Source organism: Drechmeria coniospora, chromosome 01 (genome assembly GCF_001625195.1).
Source record: "Drechmeria coniospora strain ARSEF 6962 chromosome 01, whole genome shotgun sequence".
Taxonomy (NCBI): domain Eukaryota; kingdom Fungi; phylum Ascomycota; class Sordariomycetes; order Hypocreales; family Ophiocordycipitaceae; genus Drechmeria; species Drechmeria coniospora.
In genome coordinates this window covers 4,529,870-4,548,747 of record NC_054389.1, presented here as the reverse complement: position 1 = coordinate 4,548,747, position 18,878 = coordinate 4,529,870, and the positions used below count along the sequence as shown (strand labels likewise).

Sequence of the window (18,878 nt, the reverse complement as noted above, 5' to 3'; positions counted from 1 at the left end):
CTGTATGATGTTGGCGAGGAGCTGGAGGAGCCTGGTCCTGTACCAAGAATACCCCTGGAGAATGAGTGGTATCGCGACATGACACACGAACTGACGAACCACGTGGCCTCGAGGTTCCAGGTGACTTTGCAACGCCTCCCATTTCATTGCGAGTTTTCAATCCATCGGCTGCGTACGGCATCATTTCCATCACAGGCGAGTGGCTCAGCACAGTTGGATCCGCAGGCGAGGTCGGTATTCTCGACGGACTAGGGGTGTTCCGCTGTCTCAACGCGGATGCTCACATTCAAGCCGTCGACGCAGTATCCCAGCTGCTTCGGCCCATCGGCCAGTTCGACCTCTCGTTTAAGCCACCGAGCAGACTTGTCATCTGGTTGGCCCTCCTCACGGCGGCGAACACCGTCTTCCAGCGACGGCTCTGCGAAATCGTCCCCCTCATCGCTGCTCTCACCGTCCTGCTCGTCGTAACCAGCCACCGGGTCCCACTCGCCTGTCTCCCACACAAGCCTCATTCTCAACGGTGAGTGGCCAAACAGTTTGCCGGCTATGGCTTTGACGGCGTAGATGTTGAAGGACTTTGGTATTCTGGACGTCTTCTTTCCCTTGCCCTCGAAGCGAAAGGCGACGGTGACGAGACGGGCCTCGAGGAAAGCTGGGTTGATCTCGTCGCGGCGGACAATGTCTGGCTCTCCGTACGTCTCACAGAGTTTGGCATATCGAGGGTGAAGAGCGATGACGGTGTGCTCAGCCGACTCGGGCACTACCGCGAGCTCCTTTGCGATTCTCGAGAGGTAAAACAACTCAGCGTTGGTCCGGTCAGCGGGGCTGATGTGTGTAAAGTTGACGGTCTCGAGATTCGCAGCGCGAGCAACGGTAAACATGTGGGATTCTTCCGACGATGGCGCTTTGGTCTCTGCACTCTGCTTGTCGTACACGGGGTTGTGAGCGAGCCGCAAGCCTGTGAGCCCGGGGAAGTGGGTGGCCAGGGAATCAACAAAGGACCATTCCTGGACATTGTTGTACGACACATCGAGGTACTGCAGCGAGGACGGGAAGACGGCGGCGGTGGCGCCGGGGGCCGAGATTTCCTTTACATTGTTCCCTTTGAGGTAGAGGTTGCGGAGGGCCTTGAGCGATGCGAGACTGGCGAGGTCGGAGAGGGCAAGAAAGTTATTATACTCGAGGTTGATCGACGTCAGCGTCGAGGCGAGATTGTGGTAGTTTGTGAGCGGAAGTGACGACAAGTGATTTGCGCCAACGGCGAGGGTAGTCAGTCGAGGGCACCGCACTGCGATGTGGCAAAGTTCTTGCCAGCTGAGCATATTCTCGCCCAGGGCAAGTTCCGTGACGGCTGCGAAGGAGGACTCGGCCCTCGCCAGGGCCGAGTCACCGAGAACGTTTCGGAACCGATTCCCGCTGTTTCCACCGTCAGGCGAGAGCGCGGCCAAGGTGAGAGAGGTGGGAGGCTGGCCAACGTACTTGAGACTCAAGCGGTACAGCCCCTTGAGGTCGGCGCAGACATCCACGACGGGCCCAAGCTCACGAAACAGGTTTCTGCTCAGGTCCAGATGCAGAATGCTCGGACACGTGTCGGCCACGGTGGCCTCGTCATGATCCCTCGCGGCGTTGACGCAAAGGCCGTCAAGGATGACAATCTTGAGGTCCTTGAGCTGGGCCTGCTGACGGCGGATCTTGTCGAAGCCGACCTGCTCGGCGAGCTTGCCCGAGATGACAACCTGCTCGTCGACGGCCTCGGTCGCGTCGGAGACATACTTGTCACGGAGGGCGGCGATGAAGCTTTGGGGCCTGTCCGCTGGCCGGTTCGGGCGGACAAACGAGGCTGCCGTGGGGGACTTGGAGCGGCCTGCTCTGGGTCAGCGGGCATGGCACATACGGGACCGATGATTACGGTGCAGTACATGTGAAGTAGCGGATGCCCTTGTGAGAGCCGTCGTGCTTGCCGCGGAATGCATCATCCCATTCAACGCCGAGCCAGGAGCCAGCGGTGCCGTCGACTGGACCGCTGTAGAGGACGGTGCAGAGATGGCCGTTGTACGACACGCGCTGTCCGACGATTGGCGACACCGCCATCTCTTTACAGGCTTTGCAGGGTATACAAAGCAGATGGTATGGCTTTGACAAGCATGTTGCTGCTGGTTCGGAAGAGCTCAAGGCAAGGCTCTGCCTCGGAAGCAGCAGGAATATGGGGGGTCGTCCTGGATGCTGGATGGAGGCCAAGTAGATGAACGTGATGCTGCTGCCTGGGGCATGACTGCCCGCCCGCAAGCATTACTTGCACTGCTCGATAATGCGCACAGCCAGAACCTACATGTACATGTTCGTAGTCAAATGTTGAGCTTGGCCGAGTTAGGTACTTGTACAAGTTAATTACTTGCCGTTTCTAGTGCGCACTCACTTGTAATTACAGTATTGAAAGGTACCTAGATGTAGGTGTACACTTAAGATTGCAGGTACTTTGGTCGTGGACTCGTGGGTACCTCACTAATTAGGTCTTTTCCAGGCAGAGGTTGCGACGCTTGGTCGTCGACATCATGTCAGACCAAGACGAGATGGGCGATATTCACATCAAATTGTCTTCCGATCATAATTTTTCGTTCTTAATTTCTGCTAAATATGACGATCTGTCTGAAGCAATTCCGTATGAACTCATAGCTTATTTTTTGATGCGGCGTTCACAATTCTCACCAGCGCCCGGCCATTGCTCAAGCATATCTTCCCACCGTCGACGGCCGTGACAAAGAGCAACTCCTCCCAGCCGCCGCCGCAGGTCTCACCCGTCCGCCATACTTTGGTCACCAGCTTGTCGCCCGGCATGACCGGACTGGCAAAGCGGGCCTGGTACTCTCTGATGTTGGCCGGGTCGCTGGCGCCAAATTGCCGTAGGATGGCGTGGCAGGTGTTGTTCCACTGATAGAGGCCGTGGGTGATTGCGCCGTCGAAGCCCATCTTCCTGCCAGGCTCGGGCGTCGCGTGCAACGGGTTGTAGTCGCCGTTGAGACGATACAGCAGCGCCGCCTCAGTTGACGTCTGGTGCTCCAACACCGCGTCGGGCTGTCTGTCCTGGGGCGGCGGGAAGTTCTCGGTGGCAGGGCCCTTGGGGCCGTGCCAGCCGCCCTGAGCAATGAAGAAGCTGCTGGTGGTGACGCGCGTGTGAATCTCGCCAGTCGCCGCGTTTACAAGATCCGTCTGCAGCTCGAGGACGGTGCCGGGGCGGCCCTTGTCGTAGACGCCGAGGACCTTGGTGCGCACCTCGAACCGATGGCCCGCCGACGTCGAGGGTAGCTTCTTGAGGAACTCGATCTTGCGCTGGCCATCGACGACGCGGCTGTAGTCGAGGTCGGGGATATTTGGTATCTTGACGGCCTTGGACGTGGCATAAAAGTCGACGACCTCTTGGTTGTTGCCCTTGAATGCTGGGCACGGTCAGAATGGAGTATTCTTCTGCTTTCATGCAGGACATGGCTGGGCTGGGATGCACTGAGCCGTTTCTGGGGTCGCCATACTCAAGACTAAAGGATAGGTGGGAAAGACGGAAAACTCGGGATGAAGCTCCTGTAAAGAATCAGCGATGAGTCCATGCCAGCAGCTTGCAGTCGACAGCGCCGTTTTGTCGTACGTAGAGAAAATGCAGCTCGTCCGACTTGCAGCCGATGCTGTTGGCAAAGAGCAGCACATCACGCTTCAGCCAGGACACCTCCTGCGGGGGGTACTCGAACCCGACGCCAGGGCCAGACATGATACTGGGTAGTTTTTGAGCAGACGCAGTTGTATTTGTGCTCTTCCTGCGCTTCGGTTCACGAGTGCGGCCTTTTGGACTGGTGCGGGTGCGGTGAGAGCGAGGTCGAAGTGCCAACGACTTGTCAATGTCGACTGCTGCGCCGAGCCCAACTCGGTCGAGCCGAGGTCAACGCCTGAGTCGACCTCGAGCGATATCCTGCCTGCTGGGCGGGCGGTCACACAGGCGCTGCCCACCAGCAGCAAAGGCCCCCGCAGGTGATTTCAGGGCTTCATACTAGGTAATTACTGGTGTTATCGCCTGTAAGCACGACAACTAGGTACTAAAGTACAGGTAAGTACTGCAAGTACATACTTACCTCAGTACTTAACGGTTCTCCGAAATACGATGTACATACCCACACTCAGTCCAGCCGTTGGCCCCCCGCCCACCCGCAAGTGCAGTCAATGCTCAGTGCTCAGTGCTGGCTCGAAACTGCGCACCATCCAACCATGTTCATGTCGGCCTTGAAAGGACAACTCAGACGCTCAGCGCCCAACATCATGGCCGACAGCAGGCACTGCCAATTCATGTGTGCCAACCTCATCTCCTTTGGCATATTTCTGCAGCATCTCTCCTCCTCCACCAACCTCCTCGACAAGCCAGTGCCTCCATCCGGCATGCCAAAGCCTGGCTCTCCAGAAGCTCCCACCTCCACCATCAATGGCCCTCTCATCACTGCGACAAGCCAGTCACTACGGGGGACTGCAGAGGCTGGGGGTGACTAATGGATGAAACAAAATACATTGGCGCACTAGTCTACCTATATTCTTCGCACGGTAGCTCTCCACGCAGCTGATACGGCGAGTTCGGGGACTCAGCAAACAATGGCAACTTGCTCGGGAAACCCATACGTTATCCCAATCTGCCACGGCCACGATCGCATTCCTCCAAGAAACGATAGATTCCTTCCAGACCCTCAAACTCTTCCGAGCCAGGCTCGGCTGGCCGAAGGGCAGACGACATGGTCTCATAGCCCTCAGGGTCCGAAAGCCACGGGTTCTCTTCCATCTGTTGAACAAGCGACTCCCTCACAAAGAGATCGGCTTCGGACGACGACATGCTATCAAAATCGAGGCTTTCCAATGATCGCTCCGAGCCCCCGGGAGACGTCAGAGCCTTGCTGCTGTCCGGAGCAAAGGGGAACTTGAGTGCCACGGGCACACCGACGGCCAAGTCAAAGTCCGGATCCTGCCCGACGATACCTCGCTCGATGCCAAAATCGTTGCAAAGCTGCTCAACCGTAGCGGCGTCAACCCCGGGGAATCGAACTCGAAGCGTGTCGTTCTTCTCCTGCACGATCGGCAGGTCACCAAGAACGGCAAGCCGCCGGAGATCGGCATAGACTGATGTGAGATCATGCAAGGCCCGGCCGAAATCGGCAGACAAGACGTCGAGAAATCCCGGCGTGTTCAGGCTAGCCGGGGCAGCAGTGCCGACGGCACGGTGGGCCGTCTCGGAAGGGTACGTAATGGCGGCCGCGAGAGGGCTGAGAGCTGTCATGGTTGGGCTGAGACGAAAGTCGATGAAGGAACCCGGCTGCGAGCGGGGAATGTCGGCCAGCTTCCGGATAGCTTCGTCCTCAATTTTCGACACGGCTCGGTACTTTCGGTCGCCGCGCGGCCCGACGCCGTCATACCTTATCTTCTGGCCGGAGAAGAAGAAGGCTCTCACGGCCTGGGAGACGTTGTGCACAACCTGAGCCTGAGCAGCGGGCGCGTGCGAGAAATAGCGCGCACCACCACCGCCCAGGCTGTAGCCTCCGGCAGTTCGGGGCATGGCACCCCCTGTCAGGTTCGGACGCAGAGTCGTCGCAAACGGAGCTCTTCCAGAGAACTGGGCAACTCGCCGAGACGTGTTCGAGGTCGGGAGCCTACCTCGGCCGAAACGGGCGGCCGAGGCTGGCTCCGAGCTCATGAACCTCCGCAGCGCATTGTTGATATTCTTTGCGGTGTTGCTGGAAAGCCATTTTGCGCCACGCTTATACTGCTTCCACTGTGCCGCAGGGTGAATTGGTTGTCGACTGGCGAAGCCGCTTCTTGCAGGGGCGTGCTGCACGTGGTATTGAAGAGGCCTCGTTGCCTCGGACAGCTTGGTGCGGATCACCCTTGTTGTTTTGGATGCGGCGATGCGCAGAAGGCGAAGGGTTGCTGGACCCCATATCGCCCCTGCAGACGCCATGTTGGGCCGTATTCGCGTTGCAACTCGAATCTCTTTCCGAGATGAATCAAGGTCTAGGTTGCAAGTGAGGGCGAGTCGGAGGTCACGGGTTTACGAGTGTCCGATTCGATGACATAACTACAGTACAGTACACATACTCCATACATACATACTTACTTACACTTTGCATTCGCCACCCATGGACAATCGGAGAGGATCGGATGATGCGGCGCACAGCCACACTGCCTTATGATCAACAAGCCACAGAGAAGCCACGAAATCGGAGTGGATCTGGTTGATTTTTTTCGGGTTAGCTAATTTGCTCGTGCTCGTTTCCGCAAGCTTCTCCCAGCAGACTATAAGTATTTTTATCCACCACGAATTTTCTTCTCACGCTTGCCCTCTTCTTTCTCTCACATCTCAAAATACCGCCGCAGCTGGGCTCCAAATTGGCGCCGTGCAAGTGCACTCGCCACTTGGAGTCCTCTGACGGAGGCTGCTCTGCTTCTAGGTAAGGTCACCTGTCCTTTCACATCCGATTGCTTTCTGTGATGAGCACTTTTTTTTTTACCAATGAACAATCCAATTCAGACCAACATAATGGTGACTTGACACCCTGAGCAAGCTCTTTTTGAACTCCCTAGCATCGACGAGATCCATACCTTGCCCTGTGCTCGGCTGACCGCACTTTGATGATGTGCAGATGCCCCTTTTGAGACTGTGCTCTCCAGCGTCGATTGTTTGACAAAAGGTTTGTTCTCACTTTTTTTCCCCCTTGTTTGCTTCGTGCCCTCTCCGAGTGATGATATAAACGACTCAGGGATTCCTCATGCTTAATATACTATGTGGATACCGTTGATACAAGTTTCAGCCTTGTCTGACTGGAGATGTCGATTCAATTTTGTCCTGCTACGCCTCGAAAGGTCTCTGTTGCTAACATGAGTCGGCACAGGTAATTTTACTTCCGCCCTATCCCGACCGATGACGGCCATTGTATGATGAAGATTTGAACGAACGGGCGGACATAATCGAGCCCCGCCACCTCTCGTCCTAGACAGCAAGGCGTACAAACCTTGTGGCGAGAGACTGGCTGGTGCTATTGATGACACTTCGTCACCTGACCTTGGCACCAAAGCATAGCATGCTGTTTCTGATGTCAGTAGTGAGCCAGTCGACTAACGGACGGTCATGCAGGTAATTATAAATGAACAAAAATCTTGCTTTCATTTTGCCGCATTCTGTGATGAGATGCCAAAAAAGTATTCACACTGTATGAAACCCAATCGAAAGATTCGGGACGCATGAGTACAACGACAACTTCTGAATTGGTGGGCATGTTCTCACCTTTATCGTCGGTCTCGTTGTTAACCCCCATCAGAATCTTTGCCCCTACCGCTGCCTCTCGCTGCCTGTTCTGGTGGAGACTAACCGAGCGGCAAGGCAGGCTTTCCATCCGTGCCAAGAACGGGCCATGATAGATGACATTGTAAGCGCCATTTTCCTTTTCGCACCTGCACTGCACCCCCCAACCATTGGGATGACTTTTGTTCTATTCAATTCTAGCTGAGTTCATCGTGATGAACACTATTTTTCACCTTGGAGAACTGATGTGGTTTTCAACCTCCTGCTTTCTTGTACAAAGTCCATGGCTCGTACGACGGCTAACGTGGCAAGCCGCAGATGACGACGATGATGAGATGGCCACTTTCGGAAAGTTGATTCAATACAAACACATGTTCACCATATCCTCCTCTTGCCGAATCCAATGCTTTCCGTGCAGGTCGTGTATTTTGTCCGTTTGATAATGACTGTCTCTCCGTCGCGGCGACGGGGGTTGGTGATTGCGAGTAAGTCCGCAAGTCCGGCCGCCTTTGGTTCGCTCTCGGCAGCGGGCGGTCGGGCAGCGTTGGCGTCATGCCGCTTCACCTCGGCATCTGCAGGCGTGCATTCATGCCGACGATGCATCGGACGAGGTCCCAGTTTTCGTGGGCGCCGACCCAGTCGGTGATGACGATGCCGGTGCCGGCGGCGCCGACGCGGAGGCGGTTGGGCCCCTTGCCTTCCTCGCCGTGGCAGGTGCAGAGGTACTCGACGATGGCCGGGTTGACCTTGGCGGCGATGCGCTCGGGCCAGCAGGTGGCGTTGAAGAAGTTGCTCGCGCTGAGGAAGTTGACGAAGAAGGGCGGCGTGGGACCGTCGGGTTGGTGGTCGGGCATGCCGGCGAGGGCAAAGGCCTGCTCGGCGGCGCGTTCGAGCTGGCCGCGGCTGAAGTCGATCTTCTTGTCGATGTTCTCGCTCTCGGAGATTTCGTAAAAGTCCTGGATGCGGAAGCAGCCGTTGCCGCCGGTGCCGTCCTCGCAGTTGTCGGGCCACTCCTGGGCGTCGATGCCCCAGCCGCGGCCGTCCCAGGAGCTCTGGCGCATGTCGTCGTCGAGGGCGAAGCGGCGGATGACGACGATCTTGCCACGCGCCTGGCCGAGGGTAGGAACCTTGGGCTCGGTCCACCAGCGGTCCGACTTGGGGCCGACGTAGGCGTCCTTGAGGTACTTGGCCATCTGGCCGTCGGTGCCCTTGCCGGTGCCCTCGCGCTTGAGGCTCATGACGACCGTCTCGGAGGGGTTCTCGTCGAGGAAGCGGTAGACGTCGTCGAGCATGTCGGCGAGGTACTTGTTGCCCGTGAGGGAGATGGGGAAGGCGCTGTGGACGAGGGTGAGGACGTCGTCGTCCGGGTTGGCCGAGACGCGGATGTCGAGGAAGCGGACGCCGTTGCGCAGCTGCTCGGGGACGCCGACGGCCTGGCAACGGACCGAGGGCAGGGCCGTGTAGCAGGTGGGCGAGTTGTGGGTGCCGGGCATGGAGAGCAGGGTGAGGGGCCAGTCGTCGTGGAGCTCGCGCATCCAGGCGTTCAGCTGGGCCGAGGAGAAGACGGCGAGGAGGGCGCGGGCGGGGACGTAGACGACGGTGAGGTCGTGGGGGCCGTCGTCGAGTTTCGTCATGACGGCCGACTTGCTCGACGGGCTGGGAACGTCGGACCGATAGCGGTGATTCTCCGTGGCAAAGGTGAGGCGGACGACCTCGTCGCGGCCGTCATCGGGGGCGGCGACGTTGGTCTCGAGCGTGGCGAAGGGGGCCACGGGGAAGGCCACATCTTCGGCCGAGAGGGCGTCACCCTTGGCGTGCGTCTCGTGGCTCGGGAACTCGGTGGCATTGAGGAGGCCCGTGATGGCACCCGTGACGTTGCCGAGGAAGGAAGCGGTGCCGATGCGCTCGCCGTCGAAGCGCTCGAACCTGACGAGCTCGAGCGGATGGATGGTGAGGTTGCGGATGGAAAGATTGGCCATGGCGGCGGCGGGTGCGGACGAGGTGGAGGTGGAGGAGGAGGAGAAGAGCGAGGAGGGAAAGCAGCAGCAGCGCATGGGAGAAGAAGGGGGGGGGGAGGGGAGGAGCTATTGGAACTGGAGGGGAGGAGGGGAAGGCGAGAGGGACCTTGGGCTGCGGCGTTTCCTACCCGGGCTCTTGGCTCTTTGCCCTTTGCTTAGCCTGCGGCTTTCGGTTCGATCGGAATGTACTCAGTACGTACCAAACTACCTAGTAGTAGCTGCCCGGCAAAGACAGCGAGACCCTACTAATTAGTAGCTGGTGGCAGGTATTATGTGGGTGTCGCTCGTGTTGGCAACAGGTGCTTGATAGCTACCGTAGCAGGTGGGTGTGGTCGTAAGTAGGTACCTGGTGCGAGTAAGTAAGTATTACAGGTAGTTGTACTCCGTAGTAGTCCGTCGAGCAAGCAGTTCAGCTTGCGACGTAACTGTCAAGTGTACTCCGTACTCCGTAGTACCATTCAGGTACGAGCCGCCCGTTGCGGAGCCGTTGTGGCTGGCTGGGTGCACAGCAGGTTGCAGGTACAGTGCTTGTGCTTGAGTACTGGCGACCTAGCGCAGCGCCTGCCCTGGGGGGGTCCAACGGCACCGTGGTGGTGCCTTGGTACCGTGGCTGAGGGAAACGCCAGGTGGATCGGGGGCGGGGAATGCACTGTAATATTGTCTTGGTTGTCACTCTGTGCCGTCGGTTCTGTGGGCTGCTGGGTACCTGGAATAGGACTGGCGGCCACCCGCACCTGGCTCGGCGAAGGCACAGCCACACCAGCGAGTGAGTGCACTGTACGGGATGATGCTTGTACAGTACATACGAATACTTCGTAGTACAAGTACATGTACGCCGTATTCCGTGCTTGCAAGCACTTGCCTTGTGTACATGTATGCTCTGCAGAGCAAGTGCATGTGCACACAGCCAAGTCATCTGCCGTTCGTCGGTGGACTCGGCGGACACCGAAAGACCAGGGACCGTTGTTGGTGACTAAGGCTGGACGAGGGGACGAGGGAGGGAGCATGAAGGCGGCTGAAAGCCTATCCATCCACTGACAGGACCCCAAGATGCCCGCAAGACCAGCGCTTGGGTCGCAAGACGCAGGGATATGGCCAGTCATCCAGACGGTGGACGGTCAGCGAGGCACAAGTATGATTGTCCCATCTCGTATTACCTCGTCCACTCGCATACCTCTCCGTTGCCAACACGAGCGGTCGTGAGCCTCGCTCACAGCCCCCAGATGCTTTCGAGCAGGGCAGGACCAATCAAGCCAATGAAACACCGGCATGCCTTTGGGCCCTTTGATCAAAGCATGCGGCGTCGGCGTGGAATCAACGATGGCAGAGGCGCGAAGCTGTCCAGGAGAATCTCGCTGGCCGTTTACGAGGCCCCATCCAGCGGGTCCCATCAGGGCGGCTCGCAGGCAGAATGCCTACGCAGGTGTTGCTTCGAGAACGTAACGTGCCGATGCATGTGCTTCCGCACACGAACCCTGGACGCCCATGCCTGGGCACAATGTTGGTGACTAGCAGGGGCCATCGGTTCTCCCATGCGACAAGTTCATGCAGGTAGGGTGTGGGCGTGCAAGAAGGTACGGGTCCGAGTGCTAGGACACTTCAGGTCCGTGGCCGACTGTGCCTCAAGGCGTGGGAGAATGTCGGCCATCGAAGGCGTCATGGAAGCAAAGTCGTCGTTGCGCCTCGGCGGGCGGGTAAGCAGCGGTAATGGGTGGAGGGGCCAGCACAGGAGGGGCCTGCACTTGTGCCGTACAGGAGGGAGGGGCAGCGTGGGAAGGGAAGCCGTTCACGGGCTGGCCACAGCGTTGGGTCCGTGTCGGTGTCAATACCGAACAGCTGGGAACAATGGCGTGCGCTAAAGGATAGGGGTCCAGCTCGCTGGGTTGCCATGTGCTCTAGGCATTTGCTACCTAATACTTGGCTACCTAAGTAATAGTCGCTTCGTGTACGTTGTATTACGGAGTACGATGCTCCGTACCTATACAGTAATGCTCCGCAGTGGACATATTAACCTTGCAGAAACGGACACCGACGTCGGCAACGATCTCGTGTGAACTCGAATTTGACGTGGCAGGCTACGTCATGAACCATGCCATCTCCCACGTCCGTTTCGCGCCAGCAATGTAAAGTCAAGTGCTCATTCGTCTCCCAATAAACTCGAGCCGATTTTTTCCCGTCCTCCGCTTCGTACCAGTGAATGAACAGACCGATGAGCAGCGTGATGAATTACCAGTCTCTCGGTGGAGACTACGTCGAGACAAAGGACGGTAATAAATGAAGAAGAATGGAAAGAAATGAAGCCGAGGGCGGAGAAGAGGAGAGGAGTGAGGTGGTGGCGGTAGTGACGAGCCAGCTACTCGCCACCGGAGCGTTTTCGCTTCGAGGGACCGGCGGCGGCGACGGCTTCCCCTTGGTCGTCCAAATCATCGCGGCCACGACGAAGCGTCTTTCCCCTCTGCCGGAGCACCTCCATGACCACCTTTTCGTCGCCGAGGATGTTGCCGGATCCTTCCACCGTGATGCCGGCGTCGACGACGAGGCGGATCGGCCGAGGGCGGCCGTCCTCGTCGATCATGGGCATGCCGCAGTGGCCGGCGCTGTAGTCGCGCATCGCCTTGGCCAACGAGGCGGCCACGGCGTTGGCGCAGTCGGCGGGGGTGCCGCCGAGGCAGACGAGGTTGTTGTTGCTCGCCACCTTGACGGCCGTCTTGATCTGGAAGTGGATCGGCGCGCTTTCCCCGTCGCTGCCGTAGTCGGACACGGCCGTGACGCAGGGTGTGCTGTCGACGACGAGGGCATGCGGCTGCGCCTGTCTCGAATGCGCGAGCTGGCGTGCCATGACGGTCCGCACGTCGACGAATCTGCTCGGAGAATAGGCGGGCGGGGGTGTGGACGGGCGGGCGACGTCCTTTGCGTGAAGCTGTTGGTGCTGGTGAGAGCCGTCTCGTGCTCGACTCCTCGGGCCGTTCATGGTGGCAGGGTGCTGCCTTTTGTGTTGGACGAGGATGGGAAGAGAGGGCAGCGCTTGTCCGGCGGAGGCGGCAGCCGCAGGAGGGAGCGCAGGAGAGGGGGGGGGGGGATGGCTGGGGTATTTATTTGTCCGTATATGAATCGAGCTGGATCGATCAAATCAAACTTTGGATTCCGTCGATTCAGTCAGGTCCGTGTGTCACTGCTGGTTTTCTCAAAGGTCCCGCCGTGATTATGGCGACGCCAATGGAGGAGGCCAGGGGGTATGAATACGAACTACGAGTTGAGTTGGGCGCGGCGGGCAATGGAGTGAACGGCAAAGGCGGGATGGCATGAGACGGGGTGAGACGGGGTGAGACGGGATGAGACGGGCCAAGTCTGCATGAGACGAGGAGAGGCCGAAAGGTCGAAAAGGGGGCGAGGATGGATTCGGGAGGGACGCGTGCTGGAGGCTCGCGGATGGATGGTTTTTATTGTACGATTCGTCATCCGCTCCGCATCGTCGGATTCCCAGATTCTTCCCAGACGGCGGACGCTAGTGGCATCGACGACACCTTCCGGCCAGGAAGGAGGGATCCACGATCCGTACCAAGGAAGGGGCGAAGGAGTGCCCAAGAGGCAGAGCGGCAGGAGCAAAGGTCGCGAGGTCTACCAGAGCGTGGCGCCACCAGTTGATGCGGGAGCCGTGTTGAGACTAGTGTCGGCGGGTGGGAAGGTGGGACGCAGACAAGAGGATGCGTCTGGAAGGAGATGCTGCTCTGCTGCTGCTCTGCTGCTGCTGCTGCTGCTTCTGCTGCTGGGGAAAGCCGAAATTCCGGTGACGACGCTACGGGCGGCCTATGGATGGATGGGTTGATGGAGGGATGGATGGATGATGGATGGATGGATGGCTGATGCTTGGGTGGGTGGATGCTAGGATGGATGGATGCCGACTGGTGCCTAACCTACTTTGACAATGACGCTTCCCCGTACGGCGATTCTACTGTAGCACAAAAAAAAAAGGGTGTCCTCGGAGGGCTGCTTTCGATTGCGACGGTGACGGTGACGATTATGGCGACGATGGCGGTGACGATGGCGACGGTGACGATGGCGATGACGACGGTGATGGGTGATTTACACAGCCATGGAGACGGAAGACGCCGCGGTTATATGTACGATGGAGACCACGGAAGACGACGATGGGCGTATCCGTAATTCCCATGCAGTAACGCAGACATGAATACGATTGACGGACCGAATGGAAAGAAAAATGTGCATGCAATTCAGTTGGTACTTGCGAGACCTCCTGGGTTCGGGTTGGCACGGACGCGGGCAACGGTGGGGAGAATGGGCGCTTCCAAGGGGGAGGGGTGGGAAGAGGCACCGAGATGGGGGGCCTCCATGGCGAGAGTCTGTAACGACGCCGCCAAAGAGCGGGTTGCGGCTCTGTCGTTGTGCTTACGGTTGCGATGTCATGCGTGGGCCTGGAGTGGACAATGTATGATTCGTTTCCATCGGTGACGGTGCGGATGTTGGGCGTGGGCGTGGGCGTGCAATAGGAGAATGCGAATCGGCGCACAAGCACCGTCGCCGTGCTGCTTGTGCATAGGCGGCCGAGGCGAGGCGTGCGATGGCCCGGGGGTCGTGCGCCGGACCAGTGCCGGCATTCACAATCATATTCATGTTCATATTCATGTGCGTATTCATGTGCGTATTCATCGTCATATTATTCATCGTCATATTCATGGGTATTTACCTCTAATTCAGCGTCTCATTCACCATGTCATTCACCTACCTTGTCATGCACCTCGACACACCCTAGACGCAGGCCGCCCACGATTTCCCTTCCATCGAGACTGACCAGGGGCCGTCAACATGGCAGCTGGTACGGCGAAACGTCCCGGTCGGCCGTGACAGATTGGGGCATGATGGGTATGTCCGCTTCCACGACCTCGTGATAACCTAAACGCCCGAGGACCGTCGGTGTACCGAGCAGCACACCTCGACGGAAATAGAGTGACGGACCAGCAAGAGTAGTGGCGCAACAGCAGCGAGAGTGGGGCGGTGTGGTGGCGAACGGGAAGGGGGACGGTGGAAGGGGGAGGGGGGTATGAGGAAATAGAATGCAGCCAACATACGGTTCGTGGGAAGCATACGTCGGCATGTTGATGGAGACCTTGGGGCAACAGCAAGCCCTCGGAGCCTGAGCCTGAGCGGGCGGCTTCCTGAGGCTCCATCGAGGGCTCAAAGGGGCTCGAGGGAGGTGCGAGGCCTTGCCGCTTCGCATCCAGAGGATGGCGGACCAGCAGCGTTCCGACGTTTCCGCGGATGAGCCTGCGCACCATGACAGATCGACGAGGGACAAGGAAGGTTTGGACAGGGGACTCGTATTGTCTGGCGATGAAGGCGGATGCGCTCCGTGGACTGCCATTCCGAGCGGGCAGAGGCTTTTCCTTTCTCGTGGAAGGGGGTGCCATTGTCTATTGTCGTCGTTGCTATTGTTGTCGGAAAATGGAGGTGGGCCCAGGTCATTGACGCACCGTTGCGGTCTAGCGGCCGCCTCGCCGGCCCCGCTCGGGTCTCCGCTTCGCGTCCGTTGAATGGCCGGTCCGCTTCCGAGGGGGGGTAACGGAAGAACAAGGCAACGTCACTCGAGCTTCTCTCGCTCGCGCACACGTGCGAGTGCGTCCGCGATCGTCCGTACCATGGATAGAACCTTTGTCTGGAACCCGTGGACCACCAGCAGAAGCCTTCTTCTTCTCTCGCTCGGCCTCCTCTCCCCTGCCATTACGCTTTCCCTCCCTTCACCCCCCCACCCTCATACCTCGACGCTCGTCCATTCGTCCGACCCCTCCGATCGCCGGCTCGCGGGCGGCGGCCAAGAAAAGAACGAAGCGGGACCCGGACGGAGAACAGAGGCCAAAGGGCGGAGATGCCAGGATAGTCTTGGCATCCTCGTGGCGTTCAGGGGGGGGGTGCCATGCATTGCTCTGCCAGCAGTGTTCGCGGCGATTGCACTGGTGCCGTGCCCCCATGGTCGCCCACCGGCGACACCTCGATGCGTCCCTCTTTCCTCTTCGGTTTCCTTTCCGTCTCGTCTTCTTCGCCCTCTTCCGCTTTTCGACGCCATTCACCTCTGAGTTTGGTCCACTGGCCGGCCAGCACATTGACGGAGCATGCCACGGCCTCCAGGGTAGTGTGTCGCCGCCCCGAGAGTCGCCGCCGCCCCGAGCGAGCCTTGCGCCGCACGACCCTCCCCTCCCCCCCTTGCGGCTGCTGGCTGTGCCGGACGTGGCCGGTGCGCCGTGGTTGCGCGACGCACGGATCACAAGCCGTCCTCTGCAAGACTCCTCCCCGTTGGTGTCCGTCGCCGAACCGCATCCCCGGGACCGCCTGGTCGCCGGCGACGGCAGTAGCAGTAGCGGCCGTCGCCACCAGATCCTGCTCGCCCGCCTCCCGCACCCAGCCGGCTTTTCCCACTCTACCACGGTCAGCGGGACGAGAAGAATAGGAGCTAAAATCGAGCGTCCTTTTCGGCGTGCGCGCGAAAGCTCATCGCCGAGGCCTGCACGCAGCATGTACGGCTCTCCCGTGTACGCGTGTACGAGTGCATGCCGTTGACCAACGCAGTGGCAAGGATTGGCATAAGGACGCTTCTCTCCCTCCCGCTGTGCATACGGCCCGGCGCCGTTCGGCTTGAGGATGCGACCAACAAGCTCTGCGCCTCCTCGTCCTCCTCCTTTCTCCTCCGTCATGGCGTTTGCCCAACAACGTTGCACGAAACAAAAGCTGACCATCGCCTGCTTTCTGGCACGGCGCCACACGTACAAAGGCACGCCGGCTTGTTACCTGTCGTCACTCTCGCTCCCTGCTCCTCGCATTCATCCCAACACCCCTCCTTCTCCATTTTCCATTGACCTTGCTGCGGTGCACCCGACGTGTTCAAGACGGCCCTCGTCCAACAAATGTATCGTTGTGAAGACGCATCATCAGCTGGAGTCGGGACCCTTCTCTCGCGTCCCTCTGCCCTCTGCCCTCTGCCCTCTAGGCGGCGGAGCCAAGGCAAGGATAGTACGCTGGGGCTCCATTCTCCCTCGAGCTCGCCCTTTCTCCTCTTCTCACATTGTTGTCGTCACTGAATGGCATCACGTCGCAAGGCCTCCGACGGGCCACAGCCGCCGTGGCCCAACGTCCACGACAATACCAACAAGGAGGAGGAGCACAAGTACGACAGGGTCATGATGTGGGGGGCCCTTGTCCGTCTCCCCCCAGCTACGGCGTGTTGGCGGCGAGCACAGCTACACGTACAGCACACCGAAGACCACAGCGTAGTGCATGTGCGTACTGTAAGTGATTACCGTACCCGCCTGTACGTGCCGCAATGCCTGCCCTGATCTCTCTCGCCTCTCCGTCATGCATGGTACCTGTACATGTAGTGCTCGTCCGTGAAAGTACATGCAAGTACCCCACGGAGTGCATGGGTATGGAGTGCTTTGTTCCGGTACCTGTGCGGCACTTGTGCTGTACGTACGGAGTGCTTTCTGCCTGTACCTGTACGGCACTGCACGCCGGGAGCGCTGCATTCTTGTTCGTCTGCGGCGCTGTGCACCTGGAGCCGGCCATGGTGCCCGCCAGCGTGTCCTTTCACTGATCGGACAGAGCCCGGCGGGTTTGATGTGATGCTGCACGGTGCACTTTGCACCTACTCCTACAGTAGATGCACCGCGAAGCACGGCACGTGGCCGGTGTGCTCGTCCACCTACCTGCACACCTTCACTCGCTGCACGCTCTCTTGCCCCTACGCGAACCACGGCATCCATGCGACGATGCTCGGGACACCCTCCTTCTTCGTCTCCTCCGCGGTCGACGTGCCAAGGCCAGTCACCGTCAACGTCATCAGAACGCCAGACGAGACCAGTCGCAGCCTCCCCCTGCGCGGACGCAGACGGCACAATCCACGGGACGTGCCTACTCTCCCCACCCGTGCCGAAGAGGGGAAAAATGCAAAAGAAAGGGGACGGTCATTGTCGTCGGCGACCATTCTTCGTGCCGTTGACCAACAAGACATGCGCATGCGGCTTGCATCTACGCCTCCTTTCGTCATGCTGGAGACACGCCCGTGGAGCCGGCGATGGCGGAACAATGGGCGTATGGGGAGTCTTGGCCACCTGCATGATTCCGCGTCCGCGTCTGCGTCTGCGTGTGGCCGCAGCGGGCATCGTCGGTGTATGTACCGACATCTGTGGGCGTAGCATGGCCCTGATTCCGCTCTTGATACTGAGAAGCTTCTCTCGCTGGCAGCACAAAGGCGACTCGCATCACCGGCACCTCACCAACACCAACACCAGCACCAACACCAACACCAACACCAACGTCACCAACACTGTTGGTGGCTGATGCCCCTCTGCGGCCCCGTTGCGCTCACGGCTGTCGCTCACAGTGTCTCGACGGGATCCGAAACGGTGCTCATTGCTCGGTAATAGACTCTGCAATTGACTCGGTAATAGACTCGGCAGGGGGGACGGGGGGAGTCTCATCCACATGCTTGTGGGCATTGCCGTCGAGGTTGGGCGGCATATCGGCAGCCACACATGGATCTGATATGGCACTTGACCGCCAATACGACCAACCCAAGCATGATGCGCCATCTGGCTGCCTCGAGTCCCCGATCCGACGTCCCCGATCCCTTCACGTCCCCGAAGAGGCGCTCTCCGGAGTGCCTGCTTACTCGGACGCCCAGAGTCGCCGCCCTCCGGAGTGCCTGCTCACTCGGATGCCCAGAGTCGACGCACCCCGGCCGGCCCAAGGCTTCGGGACCACAAAGATAAATGATGGATTCGGCCATGGCCAGATGAATGGACGGATGAATGGTGTCTGGCATGCAATTCGCCCGTGACCAACACGCACGCACGCACGCACGCAGTCTCAGCCTCCGAGCAACGTGTCCATCGGAACGAGGCATTCTGTTGGTCGAGTCGCCTGCCGAGCCACGGCCCGTGGAAACGGCCAACCCATGCCCGCCCCGCGATTGCTTCGACCGACGGGAGGTCGCCGCTCACTTTCCAAGGACACTCCCCTCACTCGCCGCATACTCGCACCTGGGATTGCACCGGCACCTACACCTGGACTTGGGCACACCTAGATGTCCGCCGAGACGTACACCTAGACTTCACCTGGAAGCACGCCTAGACATGCACCGGCACGTGCACCTGCATCTTGACGCTTACCCCCTCCTCTCTCACTCGCTCGCTCGCGCTCTCGCTCGTTCCAGCCGACGAAAGCGCTCACTCCTTCAGCTCACATGCTCATCCAGGGTCGAGCCGACGCACTCGCGACCTTGCGTACTCATCAACACACCTGGCCAACGGCAGGCCTCTTGCTCCCTCCCGACAAACCAACGGGGAATCAGTCCCGTGCCCGTCGTCCGTTTCGTATCCGGCTCGAGAAGCAAAACATCATCGTCGGCAACACGCTCGACTCATGAGCAAGACGCCGTCTTGACCCCTTGCGTCGTGGCGGCCGGCCACCTCGCTCGTGTCGCCGCCACCCAACGACCTACGGCATGCCCGTTACGCCCTTTACGGATGCCCAAG

General features: G+C 59.2%; 6 protein-coding genes across 6 annotated transcripts; all 6 read right to left on the bottom strand.

The window, feature by feature from the left end:
- Window positions 1-248: 248 nt before the first annotated feature.
- DCS_01107 (tubulin-specific chaperone) lies at window positions 249-3,757 on the bottom strand (the record flags this gene model as incomplete). Its single annotated transcript, XM_040798442.1, has 5 exons — window positions 249-1,864; window positions 1,920-2,064; window positions 2,707-3,434; window positions 3,525-3,573; window positions 3,638-3,757. 5 exons carry the CDS (start codon window positions 3,755-3,757, stop codon window positions 249-251), a joined length of 2,658 nt encoding a protein of 885 aa, XP_040659325.1.
- An 894-nt stretch (window positions 3,758-4,651) lies between these two features.
- On the bottom strand, window positions 4,652-5,977 carry DCS_01106 (uncharacterized protein; the record flags this gene model as incomplete). Its single annotated transcript, XM_040798441.1, has 1 exon — window positions 4,652-5,977. One exon carries the CDS (start codon window positions 5,975-5,977, stop codon window positions 4,652-4,654), a length of 1,326 nt encoding a protein of 441 aa, XP_040659324.1.
- A 1,901-nt stretch (window positions 5,978-7,878) lies between these two features.
- On the bottom strand, window positions 7,879-9,297 carry DCS_01105 (Phosphatidylinositol-specific phospholipase C, X domain containing protein; the record flags this gene model as incomplete). The annotated part of the gene is made up of 1 exon (XM_040798440.1): window positions 7,879-9,297. One exon carries the CDS (start codon window positions 9,295-9,297, stop codon window positions 7,879-7,881), a length of 1,419 nt encoding a protein of 472 aa, XP_040659323.1.
- Window positions 9,298-11,689: 2,392 nt separating this feature from the next.
- DCS_01104 (uncharacterized protein) lies at window positions 11,690-12,307 on the bottom strand (the record flags this gene model as incomplete). The annotated part of the gene is made up of 1 exon (XM_040798439.1): window positions 11,690-12,307. The coding sequence occupies one exon, from the start codon at window positions 12,305-12,307 to the stop codon at window positions 11,690-11,692; it is 618 nt and encodes a 205-aa protein (XP_040659322.1).
- Window positions 12,308-15,089: 2,782 nt separating this feature from the next.
- DCS_01103 (uncharacterized protein) lies at window positions 15,090-16,040 on the bottom strand (the record flags this gene model as incomplete). The annotated part of the gene is made up of 1 exon (XM_040798438.1): window positions 15,090-16,040. One exon carries the CDS (start codon window positions 16,038-16,040, stop codon window positions 15,090-15,092), a length of 951 nt encoding a protein of 316 aa, XP_040659321.1.
- A 1,345-nt stretch (window positions 16,041-17,385) lies between these two features.
- DCS_01102 (uncharacterized protein) lies at window positions 17,386-17,604 on the bottom strand (the record flags this gene model as incomplete). The annotated part of the gene is made up of 1 exon (XM_040798437.1): window positions 17,386-17,604. One exon carries the CDS (start codon window positions 17,602-17,604, stop codon window positions 17,386-17,388), a length of 219 nt encoding a protein of 72 aa, XP_040659320.1.
- Between the last annotated feature and the right edge of the window lie 1,274 nt (window positions 17,605-18,878).